Genomic DNA, 19417 nt, shown 5'->3' with positions numbered 1-19417 from the left:
AGCAGCCTCCCACCCGGCCCAGGGCAGGTGGAGGGTCCGTGACTCTGTGCCAGCTTCCTACAGCTGTCCGTGTCGGGGGAGGGGCACAGAGCTGCTGTCTGGCCATAAAATAAGAGCTGCACGGGCAGCTGTGGGGAGCTGCAGTGGTGTGGACACTCCACCTGCCCTGGGCGGGGGGCCGGGGGCAGAGACACGGGCTGAGGGCTGCTCTCCTCGGGCCCCCTGCACTGCGAGCAGATGGAGGGTCCACTGAGGGCTCCCCACAGCTGCCCATGCTTTCTTATCATGGCTGGGCTGCAGCTCTGACCCCCCCATCCCCCCACTGGGTCGAGCTGCGCGGGAAGCTGTGGGGAGCCTGGGTCCCTGCTCCTGTCCTAGGCGGAGGCAGGGGGCTGATTTCAGCCCCACCCCACCCCAGGCAATGGGGATCAGGCCCCCTGACCCTGCTCCGGCTTCCACTTTGGCCAGGGGTGGGGCCTTGGGGGTGGGGGGAAGGCTCTGGCGCCCTTGGGACATTGTGACTTAACCAAGAATCTTTTTAAAATAAATAGACACTAAGATGGACTATGTGCCCTCAGTAAGGTGGTCGCTTTTCTGGGTATGCTGGGGCTTTGATAAAGAAAGGGAAAAGCTTTTTGAGGAATTCAAACATCTTAAGGTTAAAAAACCCATACATTATTATTTAGTAAAAGCACCAGGGAAATGGAGCGTTATTAGAAAGGGGCTGCTACATTACCTGAAAGACACGGGGCAGAGCCAGGGGATATAATCTGCAAAGCCTTGAGGAATTATAGTTGGTGGTAACCACAGACTATTTAGTCAAGTCTGCTTTGCCCTAAAAAAAAAGGAAAAGAGCGAAGGCAAGGTAGGAAGTAGCCCATGGGGATACAGCAGTAAAGGTTTAGGACAGTGCAGATCTTGATGGCATGTTGTAGGGTCCCTGGGCTGGAACCCAGTGTGGAGGTAGGCCTGAGTTCCCCTACCAGCCATTGGGGAAGAGGCTTGGTTAAGGAGCAGTGGGTCATCATGCAAGACTTTGATACATGCACCCACCCACGGAAGAGGAAAATTACTATGACCTGACCGGAGGGCCAAGCCACAAAACGGGAGCAGTTGAGTCTTGAAAGAGCCAGACTGAGAGAAGGGAACCACATTTTCTTATTTACCAAGAATGATCTTCACACAGGGCTTCAGTTATATCAGTAGGCTTTTTTGTTTGGACTAATTCAGTTTTTCCCTCTGGCTTTCTTGTGCCTCCTTAAAACATTCTTTATTAAAAATATCTTGACCTACTTTTCATGGTCAATTGCCAAGCAGGCAAAAACTTCTAGGCCCGGTTGTCGCAAAAGACTTTTATTGCTCGAGGTGCTGATACGGACACCCCCTGGCCCGCAGCGTTTGAGCTCCCTGACTTAGGGCAGAAGGTCTGTTGACACACACAGTCAGTGAGTTATTGGTTGCAGCTGGGAAGCAGGACAGTCATGTGGGCATATTGTTGGTTTTGTTATGCAGCAACAATGCTTGGGCACAGCCAGTTTAGCTTGCACACCTTGGAAGGTGACCTGCGATGGGGAAAAACAAGTTTGGTGCCTTTTTTTTTTGCTTCTTTCTGATGAGGGAAGGGAGGGCTGAAAGGGGTGGGTTTTCAGGTTATTTTTTGACATGAGAAATTCAGGCCTGGTGTAGCCTGTTTTTGTGGACAGCTGGTGAAGTGGTTGGGATATGGGACCCCACAGAGGTCTGCATTTAGATTAGGAAATGTTACCGTGTTTGAACCTGGCCGGGAGTGCTTGAGTTAGCTGGCACCAGGCTGAAAGCAGCATCATTAGCTCAGGTTCTCCCAATCAGTAGGAAGAGAAGCCCACGGCTACCCTGGAAGCCAGAGCTGATTAATTCAGAGGAAAACTGATTTTTATTCACTCTGTTTAAAACATGGGGGCTTGTTCTTTAACACCTATTTCACACACATGCTTAGTGAACAGTGGGGAAGGAAAACTCCCCTTGGTAAAGGGTCCATCCATGCCCCAGCCATTACTTTATCTCAAGCATGGGCGCCAGGTTTGTATAATTTTTGATGGTGCCCAGAACGGGTCCAAGCAGAGCCATCCTGTCCATAGGACGGACCGGGGCAACCAGCCTGGGCACCCTGCTTTGGGGGGCCCCGTGCTTCAGGGGGACACGGGGTCCAGGGCGGCCTGGAGGGTTAGCGGGGGGCCTGGCACTGGCAGCAGTGAGCACCTGGCCCCAGCCCACCTCACCCTGCCCCACGCCGCCGGCTCCCAACGTTGTTCAGGGGAGGGGGCGGAAGCCCAAAAGAGGCAGGGTGGGGGCTTGGGGGAAGGGGTGGAATGGGGGCTGAGCAGGAGCGGGAAGAGGCGGGGCAGGCTGGGGTCCAGGGTGGCCTGGGGAGTTAGCGGGAGGCCTGGCGCTGGCCTCAGTGAGCGAAGTGCAGGGGCCCCCAAAGCACGGGGCCCAGGGCAGTTGGTCCGGTCTGTCCTACGGAGGGGACGGCTCTAAAAATATAAGCCCAAACATTGGTGGAGCTGGGCCTATGTTCCTGAATATTGGTGGAGCACGGGCCCATATAACTCTCCGCCTCTGATCTCAAGTGCAGTTCAGTCTGAGGGACAGCTCCCATTTCAAGTCCCCGACCCCCTCCCTTTGGCGGTTCACCCTCATTGATACCGCCAGCAACAAAGCAGCACATGAAGTTGGAGGCATTTCCAGGGCACGAAGGTCTCCCACAGCAACATCACTGCAGTTTCCTTCCTTAATCATTTGTTGGAGGCCCTGGCTTGGGGCTTTCCCTGTGCCCCACCTTCTGTTCCACCCACTGGCCCTGGCAGGCTGAGTCCTGCCCCGTCTCCACGCGCTAAGGAAACTCCCTGCTGGCTCCAAGGGAGGGAGACTTCTAGAGAGGACAGAGAGGCGCAAGCTTGACGGCCCTGCTACTCCTACGGTAAGGGAAGCGAAGCGGAATGAAAGCGAAGCGTTCTCAGGCCTTCTATCCATCACAGAGAAGCCATGAGAGGGCGGGGATCCTGCTTCGGCCCCTCTGTGTAGATTATCTTGCAAGGCTCAGTCCCCGCTCTGCAAAGCTGGAATGGGGGGGAAGCGAGCTGCAGGCAGGAGCCCAGCCTGGTGTCCACACTCGCTCCCTGGCCTGGCCAGCACCGTAACCCCAGCACCCCGGGAACACGCTGCGAGGGTGCACAGGCAGGAGCGAGATCTCCGCAGTTCAGGCTGCGAGTGGCTCGTGTGGACAAGAGGCAGCTTGCCCAGCCCGTCCCGGTGGGGTCCCCCCCTCTCCCTGCCCCGGCAGAGAGCTGCAGGCAGGGGGCGGCGATCCGTCCCGACCCCCTGCCGGCGGGGCGGCCGCTTTCCCGCACCCATCTGGGGCCTGCGCCCTCCCACCTGTTCACAAGGAGGCGCCGCAAAGTCCCCACGATCCCCGGACCCCGGGACGGGCGCCTGGCCCCCGGCTCCCCCGCGGCTCCGGCTCCGGCTCTTCCAGCGGCCGGGGCAGATGCCGATCCGGTTCGGCGGCCGCGGGGCGGAGCCGGGCCGCCCGGCCAGTGCCAGCCCGGGGTCCGCGGCAGCCGGCAGGTGAGCCGGGCCGGGGGCGCAGCCTCCCCCGGGGCAGGGCGGCCCCGGCTTCCTGGGGAGGTGCCCGCCCGCTGCCCACGAGCTGTCCCTGGGGCGCCGCGGGGAAGCGGGGGCTGCCTGCCGCGGGGCTGGGGCCCCGTCCGGGGAGGTCCTGGCTGGCGCTGGGCTGGGGTCCGCCCCGGTCCTCACCCCTCCCCGCAGCGAAGGCAGCCTTGTGCCGCGGCTCAGCCAGCGGTAGCCCCCACTGAGCCTCCAGCTGATGAGGGGAGCGAGGGATCCCCAGAGGCCCCTGTGCGGTGCTGCCCAGCCTCTGCTCTGTGACACGCCCCCCCTTTCTCATGTGGGGAAACTGAGGCACGGTGGGGGTAAGTGACTTGCCTGTGACAGGATTAGAATCAATCTGGGCCCTGTGTCTAGTCCATGGAGTCTGCCTCTCAACGAAACTATCGGGCCCTTCTGTGCGGCGAATGTAAATCCTCTGTTTCCCCCTTTTTGGTCCCCTGCTTGTGTGAGTGTGACTAGCACAAATGAATAGCATTAGGAACCGGCCACCTGGCTGTGGGTTTATTTACATCCAGAGTCAACACGTCTGTTAAATCTGTTGTGGTAATGAAAGGTGCCCCTTATGCTTTGCGTTGCTTGGAAATAGAAACAGCTGTGTAATCCCTATGCATTATGTGTGTATTGTAGGTGTGTGTCCCTCCCTATGTGGTGCGTGTGTGTAGTAGGTGTGTATTACTCCCTATGCACTGTGCATCCCTCTCTGCTTTTCCGCTTTTCCACTCCCTATGGCTATACAAGCCTTTTAGCTGATGAGATTCAGGAATATTAAAATGGCCAGTCCATTCCTTAATCAGGCGGAGGAATAGGTGTCTCTTGATCTGTAGCTCTTCCCCCTGTTGAATGTCTCTGAGCTGGCTTTGGTCCTGCTTCTACTGAGTTCAATGGCAAAATTCCTGTGCCTTTCAATAGGAGCAGGATCGAACATTTATATTCATGTTTGTGTTTGGTTGTGAGATGTGTAGCCTAGGATGGTGGTCCTCAACTTTTTCCATACCAGGGTCCCCCTTTCAACACTGTGATCCCTGGCCTCTAGCTGGGATCCCTCCTGGCAGGGTGGTCATGCCCACCCAAGCTGAGAATTCATGCCCTAAGACACAGACCAGAAAGTAATGCGTGTGTCCTAAAATTGAAGACCGCTGCTAGTGTAACACCCAGGGGTGTAGATGTAAGCACACAAGCTAGTGATTTAAAAGGTTCTTAAATCAGTATTAACTTGCCCACGTTGCGGGTACCTTATAGTAAGTATCAGCTTAGATAGTAATAAACACTATGAGCATGCGATGTGAATGCCAGGAACGCTGATCATTTCATTTCCTGGCATTCCTGTGTTCATTGCAGCCTGATTGCTGTATTAGCCGAGGGTTTTGTATTGAATTCTCCTTTCTAAAAATGGAGGCAGGCGGGTGGGCATGCTGCGGGGCAACTGGGGTTGTGCAACTGAGCGACTGGGTTCACCTCAAACTTTCCGAAATACAAAGGTCTGAGGCCAAGCATGGAAAGGGTTAGCCCATGAGGGGAGATTTGGGGGGAGCTATGAGTGGAAAAAGTGGTTGTAATGAACTTTGTCATGTGACTTCAATCCCTGTGTTTCTGAATCTTCACCCTCCCTTGGGTGTGTGCATATACACACAGCCCTGGATCCGTGGGTGGGCGGAAAAGCAGCCTGCAGGGTGAGGGATCTCAAAGGGCCACAGGCTGGCGTTCTGTTTCCTCCAGCAGCAGCTGTTCGAGGCAGCCAAAGAGCAGAGTGTCAGCTGCTTGTCACAGCATGCAGGGGGCGGAAGGAGAGCTTGCTGATGGTGGAATTGCTATAGAGCCATCTGTGTGTGTGTGTGGGGGGGGATTCCTGGTGTTTCTGAGACAATCCTTTGATGGTGCCTGGCTCATGGCGCATTGAAACCCAAGGGTTAATTAGACCTTTCGCTATGGCTCTGAAAACCATAATAGCCTTTGCTGACAAAACATTATTATCTATACAGAGTTATTGTTCAAATGTCAAACAAAACGTTCCTGTAGGGGTGAGGAGACATGAGTTGTTGTTGGTCTGCACAGAGCACGAGGAAGGGATGTTGCCACCTCTCTCAGCTTTGTCATGAGTTTCAGGATATTTGGTGTCTCCACCTAAAGCCCCAGCTCTGGGAGTCACATGATGACGTGAGAATCGGATTCCACTTGAAACAGGATGCTTCTAGCCCTTACAGCTGCAGAGACAATCCCGAAAAAGTGAATACTAAAGATGTAAAAAGCTGAAGGCAAATACAAGGAACCCAAAAAGGAATATTTGGCATAAAAATTGAGATTTAAAAAAAACCATGTCCTGATTTTAGGGAGCCCTGATCGTTAGGCTTAGGAACACTCAGGTTGGGAGTACTGATCAGGGCAAAAATTCTCATAATCTGTGTAGCAGATGGACCAGATCTCCAGTGGCATCATTAAGGTGTTGCCTCTCAGGATGGGAGTCTTGTTCAACTGTTCTTCCCCCCGTTGACACGCGAAATGTAAGGCCCTAATCATCTGCACATGGAATCCCCCCTGACTTCAGTAAGAGTTTATTATTTACGAAAGCACCCAGCGGTAACCTGATACCTCGCAATGCAGGCTTGCAAGATAGGGCCCGAAGTCCTTGCGTGGACTTCAGTGGGCTTTGGATCAGACATCCAGGCCTCACGGTATTGATTTGTCAGAGACAAAACACCACCTCCAGCTTTGCCAGTTCAGCATGGCACGGGGCAGACAGACAAACGCCACCTGGGCTGGATTACCAGTGCCATAGCACACTCTCAACCTGCAGGCTGGATGTCTCGCAGCTTGAGAACTCGGCCTCCGGCTCTGTGTTGTAATTTGTTGTGTTCAATAGGAGGAGTCTTCCAGTCTCAACAACAACACCGCAGAATTGGAGAGCTTCATGCAAACCTCTGGGGGGGATGGGGGTAAAGAAATGGGGACTGAAATGGTTTGTGTCCCTTTCAGTAGCGCTTTGGCCCATGCTTTTAACCAGGGGAAGGAGTTGTCGTTTGTGCTTCGTTCCTTCCAGCGGTTTGCCCCTGAGCTACACGGAGAGCATTCAGATGTCCCTGTGTGTCTACGCTGAACGAAAGGGGAACCCCACTCTGAATTAGCTGCGCTATTCGGTTCTGTTCCACTGTAGCTCTGATGTTCCCTCCTCATTCTGAGGCTGCTGTCCCATCATCTTGTCTGCTGGTGGGCCAGCTCGTCCCAAAGTGACTGGACATACTGTGTGACCTTGGCCAAGTCACTTCTCCCCTCCCCCCATCGGGCCTCAGTTTCCCCTCCCATCTTTTGTCTGTCTTAGCTGTTTAGGTTATAAACTGTTCCAGATAGGAATTGTCTCTCACTATGAGCTTCTCTGTGCTAGAAAAGTGGGTTGAGGTTAGGTTGGAGTGTGTTAACTAACCTCCACTTATCTACAACTTGTCCTTGTGTGGCTACATTGCAACATCCCTTGCCTTCCCAGAGCAGGTCCAAATATACCCATTATTCTAGCATAGACCCACCCTAGGTTGTGTACAGCACCTAACACAAGGGACCCCCTGATATCGTTTGGATCTTCCAGGTGCTTACCATAATACAGATCAATAATTGTATATGCACTGTTGCTCATAGGGCAATTTTTGCGTTCACACTTGTGCTTCCAGTTGATTGAATTAATGTATTCAAATGTGTTTTGCATGGTGGAATTTCTAGCATCTGTGAGTGTGCAAAAATTGCAGATCCTGGTGTGTGCACACTGAGAAGTGGAGGCTATCTTATACTATTAGTTGCTGCATTGTGGCCGTAATAGTAGTTAATACTCTTAAACACTGATTTGCATAATTATCAACTCTCCTATGGATGGATACGGTGATGGGATCAGTTTCTGGTGAGGGGAAGTCAGAGTTATTGCATATCCCTGTTTGTGTTCATTTAGACTGAAATCTTCAAGGCACGTGCAGTGAGGGTCTACTGCAAGGGTGGGCAAACTTTTTGGCCCGAGTTCCACATCTGGGTATGGAAATTGTATGACGGGCCATGAATGCTCATGAAATTGGGGGTTGGGATGTGGGAGGTGGTGAGGGCTACGGCTGGGGGTGTGGGCTCTGGGGTAGGGCCAAAAATGAGGAGTTCAGGGTACGGGAGGGGGTTCCGAGCTGGGGCAGGGGTTTGGGGTGTGGGGAGGGGGGTCTGACTGGGGGCGTGGGCTCTGGGATGGGGCTGGGGATGAGGGGTTGGGGTTGCAGGAGGGTGCTCCGGACAGGCTCTGGGTGCTTCCCTCAAGCAGCTCCCGGAAGCAGCGGCATGTTTCTCTACAGCTCCTATGCAGAGGGGCAGTCAGGCAGCTCTGCGTGCCGCCCTGTCCGCAGGCACCACCCCTGAAGCTCCCATTGGCTGCGGTTCCAGGCCAATGAGAGTGCAGGGGCGGCGCTTGGGGCAGGGGCAGTGTGTGGAGCCCCCTGGCTGCCCCTACATTTGGGAGCTGGAGAGGGGACATGCTGGAGCGCCGGAGAGGGGCGAGCCCTGGACCCTATTCCCCGGTGGGAGCTCGAGGGCCGGATTAAAACATCTGAAGGGCCGGATGCAGCCCCCGGGCAGTAGTTTGCCCACCCCGGTCTACTGCATAGTTGTTATTTGTGTTACGGTAGCACCTAAGAGCCCTGGTCAAGGACCAGGACCCCAGTGTGCTAGGTGCTGTACAAACACAGAACAAAAAGACAGGACAAAACAAAAGAATTGGCCCCATGTTACTGGCTGCGTTGCAGTGATTCCTGCTTCTGGCAGAGGATGTACGTGCAGTTCAGCCAAGCAGCTAACAAAGACGTTCTCTGTCCCAGCTCAGTGCCAGTGTAACTATTTCTGTTGCTGGGTAAATTTAATTCTTTCCTTTGCTGGCCTCAGTGCCGCTCATGTTTGGAGCCCGATTTTGGTTCTCTTTGATGGAATTCACAAAAAGAAAAGGAGGACTTGTGGCACCTTAGAGACTAACCAATTTATTTGAGCATAAGCTTTCATGAGCTACAGCTCACTTCACAGTATGCATCTGATGAAGTGAGCTGTAGCTCACGAAAGCTCATGCTCAAATAAATTGGTTAGTCTCTAAGGTGCCACAAGTCCTCCTTTTCTTTTTGTGAATACAGACTAACATGGCTGTTATTCTGAAACCTTTGATGGAATTGTTCATCTAAAAAGCAGGTGCAGTTTTGAGTGGCAGGGATGTAAAATGAGGACTGATGCTCTGTTAACAACTTAGGGGCCGACCCTGCTCTCTCTGAAGTCAGTGGGAGTTTTTCAGCTAGTATACTGCTAGAGAGGTAGTATAGCTCAGTGGCTAGAACACTGGTCTGGGACTCAAAGGACCTAAGTTTATTCCTGGCTCTGCCACTGTTCTGCCGGGTGACTTTGGGCAAGTCACTTCACGGCTCTGTGCCTCAGTTTCCCTGTCTGTAAAATGGGGATAATGATGCCTCCTTTGTAAAGCACTTTTGATGAAAAGCGCAAGATCAAGCTGGGAATTTTATCACTGTACAGCATTATCTGACACGCTGAGATAAGCTAGTCGTATGCTATAACCAAACTTTCTTTATTATTAATGGAAGGAGAATCCTACTCCATCTGAGAGCAGTTGATCAAAATGGGTGAAGTCCTGACTCATATTTGTGCCACGCATTAGCTGAAGGCTACACAAATCAGCCAAGCATTTTTTCCAAGAGAAGTTACTGTGGAAATATCCCTGAACTTAACTTTTTTTTTTTTTTTTTTAAATCCATTACGTAGTTTGTGGTTTTTGCTCCAAAAACTTTGGGCTGCCTTTTTTTTAAAGTATGTCAAAACATCCTCTGTGGTGGGGGATGGGAGGTGAAACAGTCTCTGGGTTTTGTACTTGTGTCTCCTAGGATAAGAGTCGCAACCACTCACATGACGAATGGAGATGAAAACTTGTTATGCATCTGAACAATTGAAACAAGCTGTTCCGTTGTGCGACTTAAAATGCAGCTACAGTCAGGGGAACGAAATAAAATGACACCTTCTTATTGCACAAGGCTGCTGTGTGTCTGGGGCAGGTCTGCCCACTTCACTAACACAAACCATCTTCTGCAGCTCGCGGCTGGAGCGGGCTGCATTCTGTTCTGCCTAATGCACTACGCTGAATTCCTCTCACGCACTGTTTGCTCTGGCTCCTGCACCTTACTTGTCTGTATTGGTCTAAATCAGACACTTGCAATTCCTCCAGGCAGAGACTTTGTCTTGCTATGTGACTGTAAAGGGTCCTGCATTCCTGTAGCACTATAGAAATAATAACTAAAGTGCTAGCAAATCTCTGGTTGCAAAATCTTCATTCCTGGAAGCAGGAAGAACTGAATCGGTGGGACTTCTCTTTTCTTTCTTCCTATGGAGTTTTCAATTTGGCAGAAGTCTTGATTTGCAAAGATAACAAACTTGATGTGGTCCTTATTTACAGACTGAATAAATAGCATCAAAGCTCCATCCATATAGTCATGTCTGTAACTATAACTGTGTTACCACTTACTGATACAAATCGATTTCCAACTGTGATGGCCAGAGGAAAACATTGTGATGAAAAGTATTTGACAAAAAGGAGAATTTAAAGCTGACTACTCTTAGTGTAGCTCTATCTTTTGCTTCTTATGCACTGCGCAGGGCCAGATTCTGATTTCTGTAACACTGATGTAGAGCCAGAGTAACTTCATTGACTTCAGGGGAGTTACTCTGGACTTAAATGTAGGGTGACCAGACAGCAAGTGTGAAAAATCGGGACAGGTTGTGGGGGGTAATAGGAGCCTATATAAGAAAAAGACCCCAAAATCAGGACTGTTCCTATAAAATCGGGACACCTGGTCACCCTACACCAATGTCACAAATTTGGTTTCTAGGATATTGGAACTGGCTTTACACTTATCAGAATTGGCAGCCATTCAAAAAAAATAAATAAATAAATCAGAACACAGTTTGTGGAAAGGCTGAAATTTGTTACCTAACAAAGATTCAGTAAGAAACTGTCAGTACAAAAATCATCTCAAGTGCAAATTATACTTATCTGGAAAATGACAGCCAATAGAAACACAGATGTTACAGCCTGTCAGATCTTTTTCATACTGTCTATCTGAGAGCTCCATTAATTAAAAGGTTTCAGAATAGCAGCCATGTTAGTCTGTATTCGCAAAAAGAAAAGGAGGACTTGTGGCACCTTAGAGACTAATCAATTTATTTGAGCATAAGCTTTTGTGAGCTACAGCTCACTTCATTGGATGCTCACTTCTGTTGGAAAGACAGAAATTCGGCCATGCTTGTTCTCTCACTGTGGCCCTGATTCAGCAATATACATCTGCTTAATTTTGAGATGATTGGGATTACTCTGGTGTTTAAGGATGTGCTGAATCAGGACTTGTATAACTGAATAAGCTGCTGTACATGACTGCTGTGTGATTAAACAGTATTTCCTTAACTGGATTTTAAGTCCCCACAGATGATACACTTCAGATTGGTGTCCATCTATCCAGGAAAGATAACTGTATTGATTCAAGTCCCTTACAGCAAAGCCCTTGCCAAGATAATGGCCCTTGCATGCATATCTCAGAATGTAGCAACTATCCATTTAATTTGCAGTCCTTGAGCACTGAAGATTCCAGCGATTATTGGCCTGCTTCCCATTAAGGTCTCAACCCTCGGGGTTAATATAGAGAATAACATCATCTAAGTAAGGAGGCACTAATTTTAAACATTGGTCCAGGTACCAGCAGTGTAACATCTAGTATGGCACTGATATCTTCCCGCTTAATATTTAGATAACAGTGTTTCATATAGATGTCATTAGTCCTTGGTGTAGTTAAGAGACATTCACTCTGGAAGAAGCAATACTCTGAGGTGAAAAGTTGGCAAGCAAGACATAGGGGATATGTTCTTCAGCACATATTAAATATAAACCCGTGTGACTTTTAAAAGTGCAATGCTAAGATCTGTGTCTTATAGATGGAATCTGGGAAAAATGAGTATTAACTGTCTCCTTTGTCTTTGTTTCAGGAAAATGGCAGACGGTTTTTCTGTAAGTGCTGACTTTTTAAACAAAATTCACAGTCTTTGAGCATTATAAACGATATTGCCTTGTACTAAAGCGTACAGTTTTTGTGTGGAAGCTAGAATTTCTCATCTTTTCTAAGCTGTATAGAACTCCTCAAAACTAAATTCAATTCTTAATCTGTACACTTAGTGTTGAAATAATCCCTCCTGGACGTCTCAGGTTGGGCATCCAAAATCAGTGGCTGCTCATGAATATTTAGGGTTGTGTGCACTGTCCCTACTCTCATTGACTTCAGTGGGAAGATTCTCATTGGTGTTAGTGGGAGTGGGACCAGGCTCATCGCCATTATTCTGGCTTTCAATTGTATGTTTATTACCATAAACACAACACAGTGCAGCTTGCTAGAGCTTGATGCTTCCCAGGGTTGTGAGGTACCTTGCTAACACCTGCCCTTAGTGTGAGGGAGTCTTGTCTGTGCCTATTCTGGATCAGCTCCCTGACTCCACTGCCCTCTTGCAACACAAGCTGCCTTCCAGGCCTCTGCAGGCCTTGTGCTCCCTGGACAGGTTAGCAACCCCTGACTCCTCAGAGTGTCCCTCTGAAGTGCCCAGTCCCTGATCCACTGAACACTCACAGAACTCGCATGTCCTCTACTCCCAAGGGAATAGCACACACCAGTTTACAAGATACAACTCAGGACCATCAGTCTGCTGAAAACACAGCACTTAGATATATTTATAGTGAAAACAAGGATAAGTTTATCATCAAAGAGCGGATAGTGAGTAAGAATATTGGAAACAAATGGTTACATATAAAACAAAATTATAACATGCTTTCTAGAGCTTAAACTTAACTCACAAGACTTTTCCTGTCTCAACAGGGTAGCTTACTCCAAGTCCTTTTCCCACTGTTATGGCTGAGATCCCTTTTCAAAAGATCAAGCCTGTTGGCAACGTGCCTTAGAGATTGAAGGGTGCCAAAGCATCTCTCTGCAACACCCCGCCCCCCCCCCCCCGGCAAATATACCAGAACAGATCTTTGAGATTCATCTGAAAACTGGGGTCCCTCCTCCATTTGCCTCTTCCTGTTAATTTCCTTCTGAAGTCTCCACAAGCTCTTCATTAGCATTTGACTCAGTGTGTTAATAGACTTCTACTGTAAGACACACTCAGTGGTCCAGCAGGGAGATAAACGTCTCCTCTTCCTGTCTGGAGAAGTTTCCCTCAAGGGACACTACCTTTGAATGCTCTGCCTTTAAACACAAGGCTTAGAGAACATAATTTGCTGCATACATGTGTAACTCTTCATGTTTTCCATACGGACATCTCACGATGATGATGACCAGTGTGCCAGAGGTTTTTCATTAGAGACCTTACATGACATTATTTTGGTGAACCCAGGGGATCCCCGTGCCCTCTGCCAGTTGGCATTCACAGTCTTTGGGTCATATAGAGAGACTCCAGACTAGCCTGTGCTGGTCCAATCCCTGCCCCTCCTTACCTGCAAGCCAACCTCCCCTTCTTTCTAACCTCCCTAGGGCTCTCTCTCCAATCCCACTCCATGCCACTCTGGATCTCAAGGCTCTGTCGAGTGAGAGGCCAGATCCTGTAGTTTGTGAAACACATTCCAAACCCCCCTCTCCTGGTCAAGAGGTAGATTGATAATGACCCTGCTGTCTGATGTTCTGGTCTCTGCCTGTCCTTTCTCCCTGTAAAGTACCAAGAGACAGAAGCATGTAAGGAATCAAAACAGACTCACATTGGCAGGCAGGATGCAATGGCAGCATACTGACGATGTTTTGTCTTCCATCCAGCTATCTGATGCCTTATCTGGACCCGGTAACACAAACCCAAATGCTCCTCCAAACCAAGGCTGGCCTGCTGCTCCCTGGGGAAATCAACCTGCTGGTCCTTGGGCCTATCCTGGGGCACCGGGGGCCTATCCTGGGGCACCGGGGGCCTATCCTGGGGCACCGGGGGCCTATCCTGGGGCACCTCCTACTGCTCCACAAGTTGGACCTGGATTTGGATCTGCCCCTCAGCCAGGGGGACCTACTGCTCCACTGGTGACAGCTATATAATTTTTGAATAGCTTCCAGTTCTTAGACAATCTGCAGTGTCTGATAGGCTGAGAACAGGCAGGACCTGACTGACTGAGAATGCAGTCGAGTATGAATTAGGAACCGGAGCACATGCTGCTCAATTTTGCAAGGTGCAGAATCCTTCCTGGAAAGTGCAAAGTGCCCTCCTGCCTCCCAGCGTCCGTAGGCATTGAGAGTGCTCGGGCCCCTACAGGATCAGGCCCACAGTGCTGTCACCCAGGCCTTTAGCGCGATATTGTTGCTGCCTGGGAGGTGAAAGTACCAGCATGTGTCCCTGATCCTTCATGGTGAGTAAGGAGATGTTACAGAGCTGGGATCTTGCTGGAAGAAACGGATAGCGCTGAAAAACACCATGCTCCTTGTTGTCACCTTGCATCCAAATGATCCCTGAACATTTTAATTCCTGAGGAACAAGCCACTATTGCAATTTCTAAAACAAACTTCTCAGAAAATACCATTTATGCCCTTTCCAGGCAAACTTGTTTCCTTGACAGAGATCTTAAGTCATTAGCTCCCAGCTACATTTATATTGTAAAGCACCAGTAACTGGGAAGTCTTCAGTCAGCGTCCCTTTAATGCTAGCTAGGGGTGAGAGGAGCTCAGGGGGTAGCTTTCCTACGTGGGTCAGACAGCCGGGTGTCTAACAGTCTCCTGAGGAGCCTGTTGTGTTCCTGCGATTACTGTCGAGTTATGAGAATTTAGGATTTGGCTGCGTATTTTTATATAGGTGGTTTTAAATGTCGGCTACAAGTCCGGTTCTTGCTAATGAAAAGTCTGTGTTTTTTCACAGAGAGTCCCCTTTGACCTGCCCTTGCAGACTGGCCTCGTGCCTCGCTTGTTGATAACAATCGTGGGGACGGTGAATCCGAACCCCTCCAGGTAAAGGGAGACGGAGCAATGAGTATCCCAAACGGAGCCAGGGTGACGATGCCAGGAGGCACGCGCTGTATTAACGATGGCTAGGTTGTGCCTTGCTCTGTGCACCTCTGCAGGAGCAGAAAGGGGAGTCAGAATCCCCCGGACAGCTGGCAGGGGGCGTGTGTGTGAGGGTGCAGGAGTCACTGGGTGCTGTTTGCTGGTTGCTTCCATCAGGGACAGGGCGTGGGTACAGCCGTGTCTCTGTCCTCGCTGGTGTGGGGGCCAGTGCGGCTGAGCTGGCGTAAGGGCTGCCTCGATTTCCTGCTGGGCTAGGCCAGCATTGAATTACTCTGTGGGCAGGGACAGACAACTGAGCCTCTGCGACGTCCACAGCTACTCCTGGCGGGTGCAGCTCACGCCACAGCCCTTGCTCCAGGCGGTGCCTAAAGGCACAGGTCTGTCCTGTTGATGCACCCCAGGGGATCGAAGGGGTTGCTATGACAACTCCGAGTGGAACGTTATTTCTAGCTGTGGCCAAACCCTTCTCCAGCTGGATCTTGGTTAACTCTGGAGAAGCAGGGGGTGTAGCAGCTGAATTCGCACTACAGTCTGATGTGAACAAAACTCCACTTGACCTTTGTGCCCCAGAGCGGCTCCCCTAACGTCCCACTGGGGAGCATCACACAGGCACGACAGGGCCCAATCTGCAGCACTCGGGCGTTACCCCACCAGACAGGCTGATCAGATCAGAGAGGCCACTTGTGGGAGGTGCACGAAGGGCCAAGTGCCCCTCCAGCAGCCAGCCTGGGCGGGGGCCAGAGCCTCTTCCAGCCATGCTGCCCGGTGCAGCGCAGCAGCTGCCTGGGAGAATGTCTGGCTGCAGCAGCGGCAGGCTGCCCCCTGCCCAGGCTCAGTGTCTGGGGACAGGAGCCGACTCTGAGCATGCTGGAGGGGCCTGGGGGGCTCCAACTCACTCAGCACTGTCCTGGAAGCCAAGCCCGGGCGGGAGGCAGCCCAGTTGCATCGAGGTGCTCTCCCAGGCAGCTACTGACTGGCTTAGTACTGCTTAGGCAACATTCAAAAGCAGAAAGCCCTGGAGCCACTCCCGGGCAGCATCCAGGAGTGGCTCCGAGTCCTGGCTGCTAGGGAGAGCCTCTGAACATGCCAGTGGGAGCTGGCCCAGTGGAAGGACAGAGCCCCTCCCCACCCCAGCATGGGGGCCCCAGGCGGGGAGGAGTCACATGGGGAGGTCGCATATCCTCCCTTTTGGTCAGGGTCTAGTCATCTGTAATCTGAACTACACCTCCACGTTTGCTATTTTATCCTAACTCAATGCAGCCTCTGCTTCCTGATGAATTGCCCTTTCATTAAGCAGAAGTTTCTCAAACTATCCATTATAAATGCAAATTGGTGTGTGGAAGGTGCTGTAGAAGCAGCAATTCAGATGAGGGGTTCACTGGGGAAGCCATGATTATGGGGCAGGGATAGTCAACCAGTCAGAGTGTAACGTGTAGTGTCCTGTGTGTTTGTAATTTTAGGCACACTGGGAGCTGCTGACTTGCTAAGTCAGTGAAAGCAGGACCCAGGGCTGCCTGTTTCATTACGATTGTGTAACTTCTCATTCAGGCACCACCCTCCTGAAAGATGAATGCGCTTTTTGGCAGGACAGCAGTTTCTTGACTTTCTGCTTTGGAACGTGGCCTAAGCTGTACTAGAGTCAGTGCAGCCAGAAACGTATTACCTTGTTTTCATGACTTACTCCTCTGCTTTCTGGGCCTAAAGGCAAATGCTGTGGGAAATAGCCTACGAGCTGTACCACAATACAGTTCAGGGGCTGTGGAAAGAGCAGTTATCGATCTCTTGCAGATTTTCACTGGATTTCAAGAAAGGGCATGATATCGCCTTCCACTTTAATCCCCGCTTCAACGAGGAAAACAGACAAGTCATTGTCTGTAATTCAATGATTCAGAATAACTGGGGAAAGGAGGAGAGAACCTCGCCCAGGTTTCCATTTGAAGCTGGCAAACCTTTTAAGGTATAAACTAAACTTTACCCAGCAGGCCTGGTGACTGGTATACCTGGTGCTACACAAACTTTAAATGTGTATTTTCTAAATATCCGCTCCTAAATGCCATATATTGGACAGGAGTGTTCACCGACTCCAGTGCCCCGTTGCAAAGAGTTCACCACCGTGGTACTAACTGGCCCTTGTCTTTAGCAGTCTAGGTGAATGGGCATAAACAAGAAGCTGCCCTTGCAGCCCTACAGCTGGTCCTTCCAGCACGTTCACCCAGCAGCCCTGGGAGGCTCACAGGGCTATTGTCCCTTTTGGTGGATAGAGGACTTAAATTGCCAGGGCTGTCATGCTGGTACCTTTTAACAGCACTAAATTCAAAAGCCACATGCAAGTTACATGCCTTCTGATGCCAGGACTGTGTAAAAGTGATAGTAGCTTCTCTGAGATGCAATGTGACAGATAAGACTAGGGTCCCTACCAGCCAGGGCTGGCCATAGCAGGACAAGCTAAGGGCCATGGAGTAAAGACTTTGCTGCTTGCACAAAGGAGAAAGTCCAGTGAGTCTGGTTATAAAGAAACCTGCTTTTGTAAGGGCCATGTTAAGGTGGGTCTTACCTTAATTGGCAACTTCATAAAATGTATCCATTCCATACCTTTCTCATCCCTCCTGCCAAGGCTCAGGGCACAGCTTTTACCCCCTCAAAACTCCCCCCCACACTCATGTTGCCTCTCTTTAATAGTTACTAAGTGGGCTGCTACACAGAGCTGTAATCATAGGCCTTATGGTGCAGATCAGGGAGGTCTCCCAGCAGATCACAGGGAAAGCCAGCTGATGCAGAAAACTGCTTGTCAAGGAACCCTTTCTACAGAACAGTCTAGTGTTTGGTCAAAGCCAGGCTGACAAGGTAAAGGTGCTGCAACCTCTCAAGGGTTAGCAGGTCCCTGCCTGTCGCCCAGGGGCTGGGGCATAGGATCAAAGGGGTGTGCCTTTGCCTCACCTGGCTAGCTAACACAGGAAAAAGTCTATACCATAGGAAGCAAATGTCCTGTTACCAGTGATTTGCTCTTTGGTTTTATGGTGGCTTGGTGGATAAAAAACAAGCCCTGAAGAAAGTCCTTCTAAGGCCCTGAAGCAGGGAGTGTTTTTTCCCTTCCCTGGCTGGTGAAGCAGCTCCCCAGCTTACACATCACCACTGGAACATATGGAAGTAGAGTTACAGTATTCAGGGCCCCGCTCGCTCAATGTTTAAAACAGCCTTGCAAAGCTGTACTCAGCCCAGGCAAGTAAAACAGCCGGTTGTTGAGCAGGGCTGGTGAGTAGGTGTCTGGACTGCTAGATATTCTTGACCATTTTACAAGGGAGCCTGGGGTTTAACAGGGAACTGTAACTCACAGGATAGCGTGCAGTGGTGGACAAGACTCAGAAGCAAATTTTACTGAACTAGTCCTCATAAGGGAGAAGGGACCGAACAAACACTTGGCTTCAATTCGGGAAAAGGGATGCAGAATTAAGTGCTTGTGAAAGCTATCAGAGCTTGACAGTTAGGTCCCCCGTCCACAGAACTGGCAGAGCATGGATGTCAGCCTCACGGCAAAGCTTTCCCGACAGCTCTGGAGCGATGAGGGCGCGTGAGGGATACTTTGATCAGTGGAATGGCAGCAGAAAGGCGAATGGCCATTTTTTTGCGATAGACACTTACTCTCCCAGTACCAACTTGTTTCACAACCGCTGCTAGCTGATGCCAGTGGGACAATGGCTCCCAGTCACTATTAACCTAGGCTTGATTCAGAACAGTGGCCACAGTCCCTGTAGCCTGACAGACAATCCCTGAAACAAATGCCATGTTAAACTCATCTGTCTGACTCACATTTTTCAGATCCACATTCTGTGTGAGACAGACCATTTCAAGGTAGCTGTCAACGATGCTCATTTGCTGCAGTTCAGCTACCGGATGAAGAACCTGAATGAAATCACCAAACTCAGCATTGCTGGGGACATCTCGCTCACCAGTGTTATGCCCGCTATGATATGAGTGGTGTTTTGTAGTGTGACCGTCACACCAAGAAACATGCTCTGGTCACGTCCTGAGTAGCAGTTAACCTTTACAAAAAAGGAGCTGGCTTCATTTATCCTTTGTACAATAAACTTAATAAAAATACTCGTACTAGACGTGAAATTTGCTTCCATGTTATTTAAAATGGGTAGCAGAAAATGGTACAAAAAGCTTTCCTAGCAACTCACAGAAGTTTAAATAGGGCAAGAATTTAGGCAATGCATATTAAAGGCCAGAAGGGGTGTCTACCAGTGGACAGAACAGATGAACTAAAGCTTTGACCTGGGCCCACCCAGAAAAGAAATGAACAGCCTGACTGGGAGAACAGCCTGATGCATGCAACCATTGGTCCCATGAGTAAAAGGAACACCCAGGTCAGGGTTTCTCTATCAGACACCTGATTGGGATGTGAATCTTCATGTTGTTTTAGATTGGCTCTGGGCAGAATCTGACACCACGCTAACTGATACAGAAGTAAAGCTCAACCACGCTGAGGGTATCAATCTTGGTCATAGTTTGGTCACCTCCTCTGAGGGATGCCTCTAGAATCACTTTTCTTCTACAGTCTCTTAATTTTAGAGCTACTGCAAAGCAGCCACTTTCTTTGCTTCTCCAGGAAGTACAGCTGGAGCCTAGAGCATTCACTAACCCCTACTTGAACTCCATTCAGAAGGAAGCCTACAGCA

At 50.2% G+C, this 19417-nt stretch overlaps 1 protein-coding gene across 1 annotated transcript; it reads left to right on the top strand.

Moving 5' to 3' along the window:
- The first annotated feature begins 3002 nt into the window (after nt 1-3002).
- Nucleotides 3003-18847, top strand: LGALS3 (galectin 3). The gene is made up of 6 exons (XM_073350060.2): nt 3003-3606; nt 11704-11725; nt 13515-13766; nt 14593-14681; nt 16527-16695; nt 18555-18847. Exons 1-6 carry the CDS (start codon nt 3104-3106, stop codon nt 18708-18710), a joined length of 1191 nt encoding a protein of 396 aa, XP_073206161.2. The 5' UTR covers nt 3003-3103; the 3' UTR covers nt 18711-18847.
- The last annotated feature ends 570 nt before the right edge of the window (nt 18848-19417 follow it).

Source organism: Lepidochelys kempii, chromosome 6 (assembly GCF_965140285.1).
Source record: "Lepidochelys kempii isolate rLepKem1 chromosome 6, rLepKem1.hap1, whole genome shotgun sequence".
Taxonomy (NCBI): domain Eukaryota; kingdom Metazoa; phylum Chordata; order Testudines; family Cheloniidae; genus Lepidochelys; species Lepidochelys kempii.
Note: the sequence above shows the minus strand (reverse complement) of the source record. Positions and strands in the feature narration are given on the sequence as shown.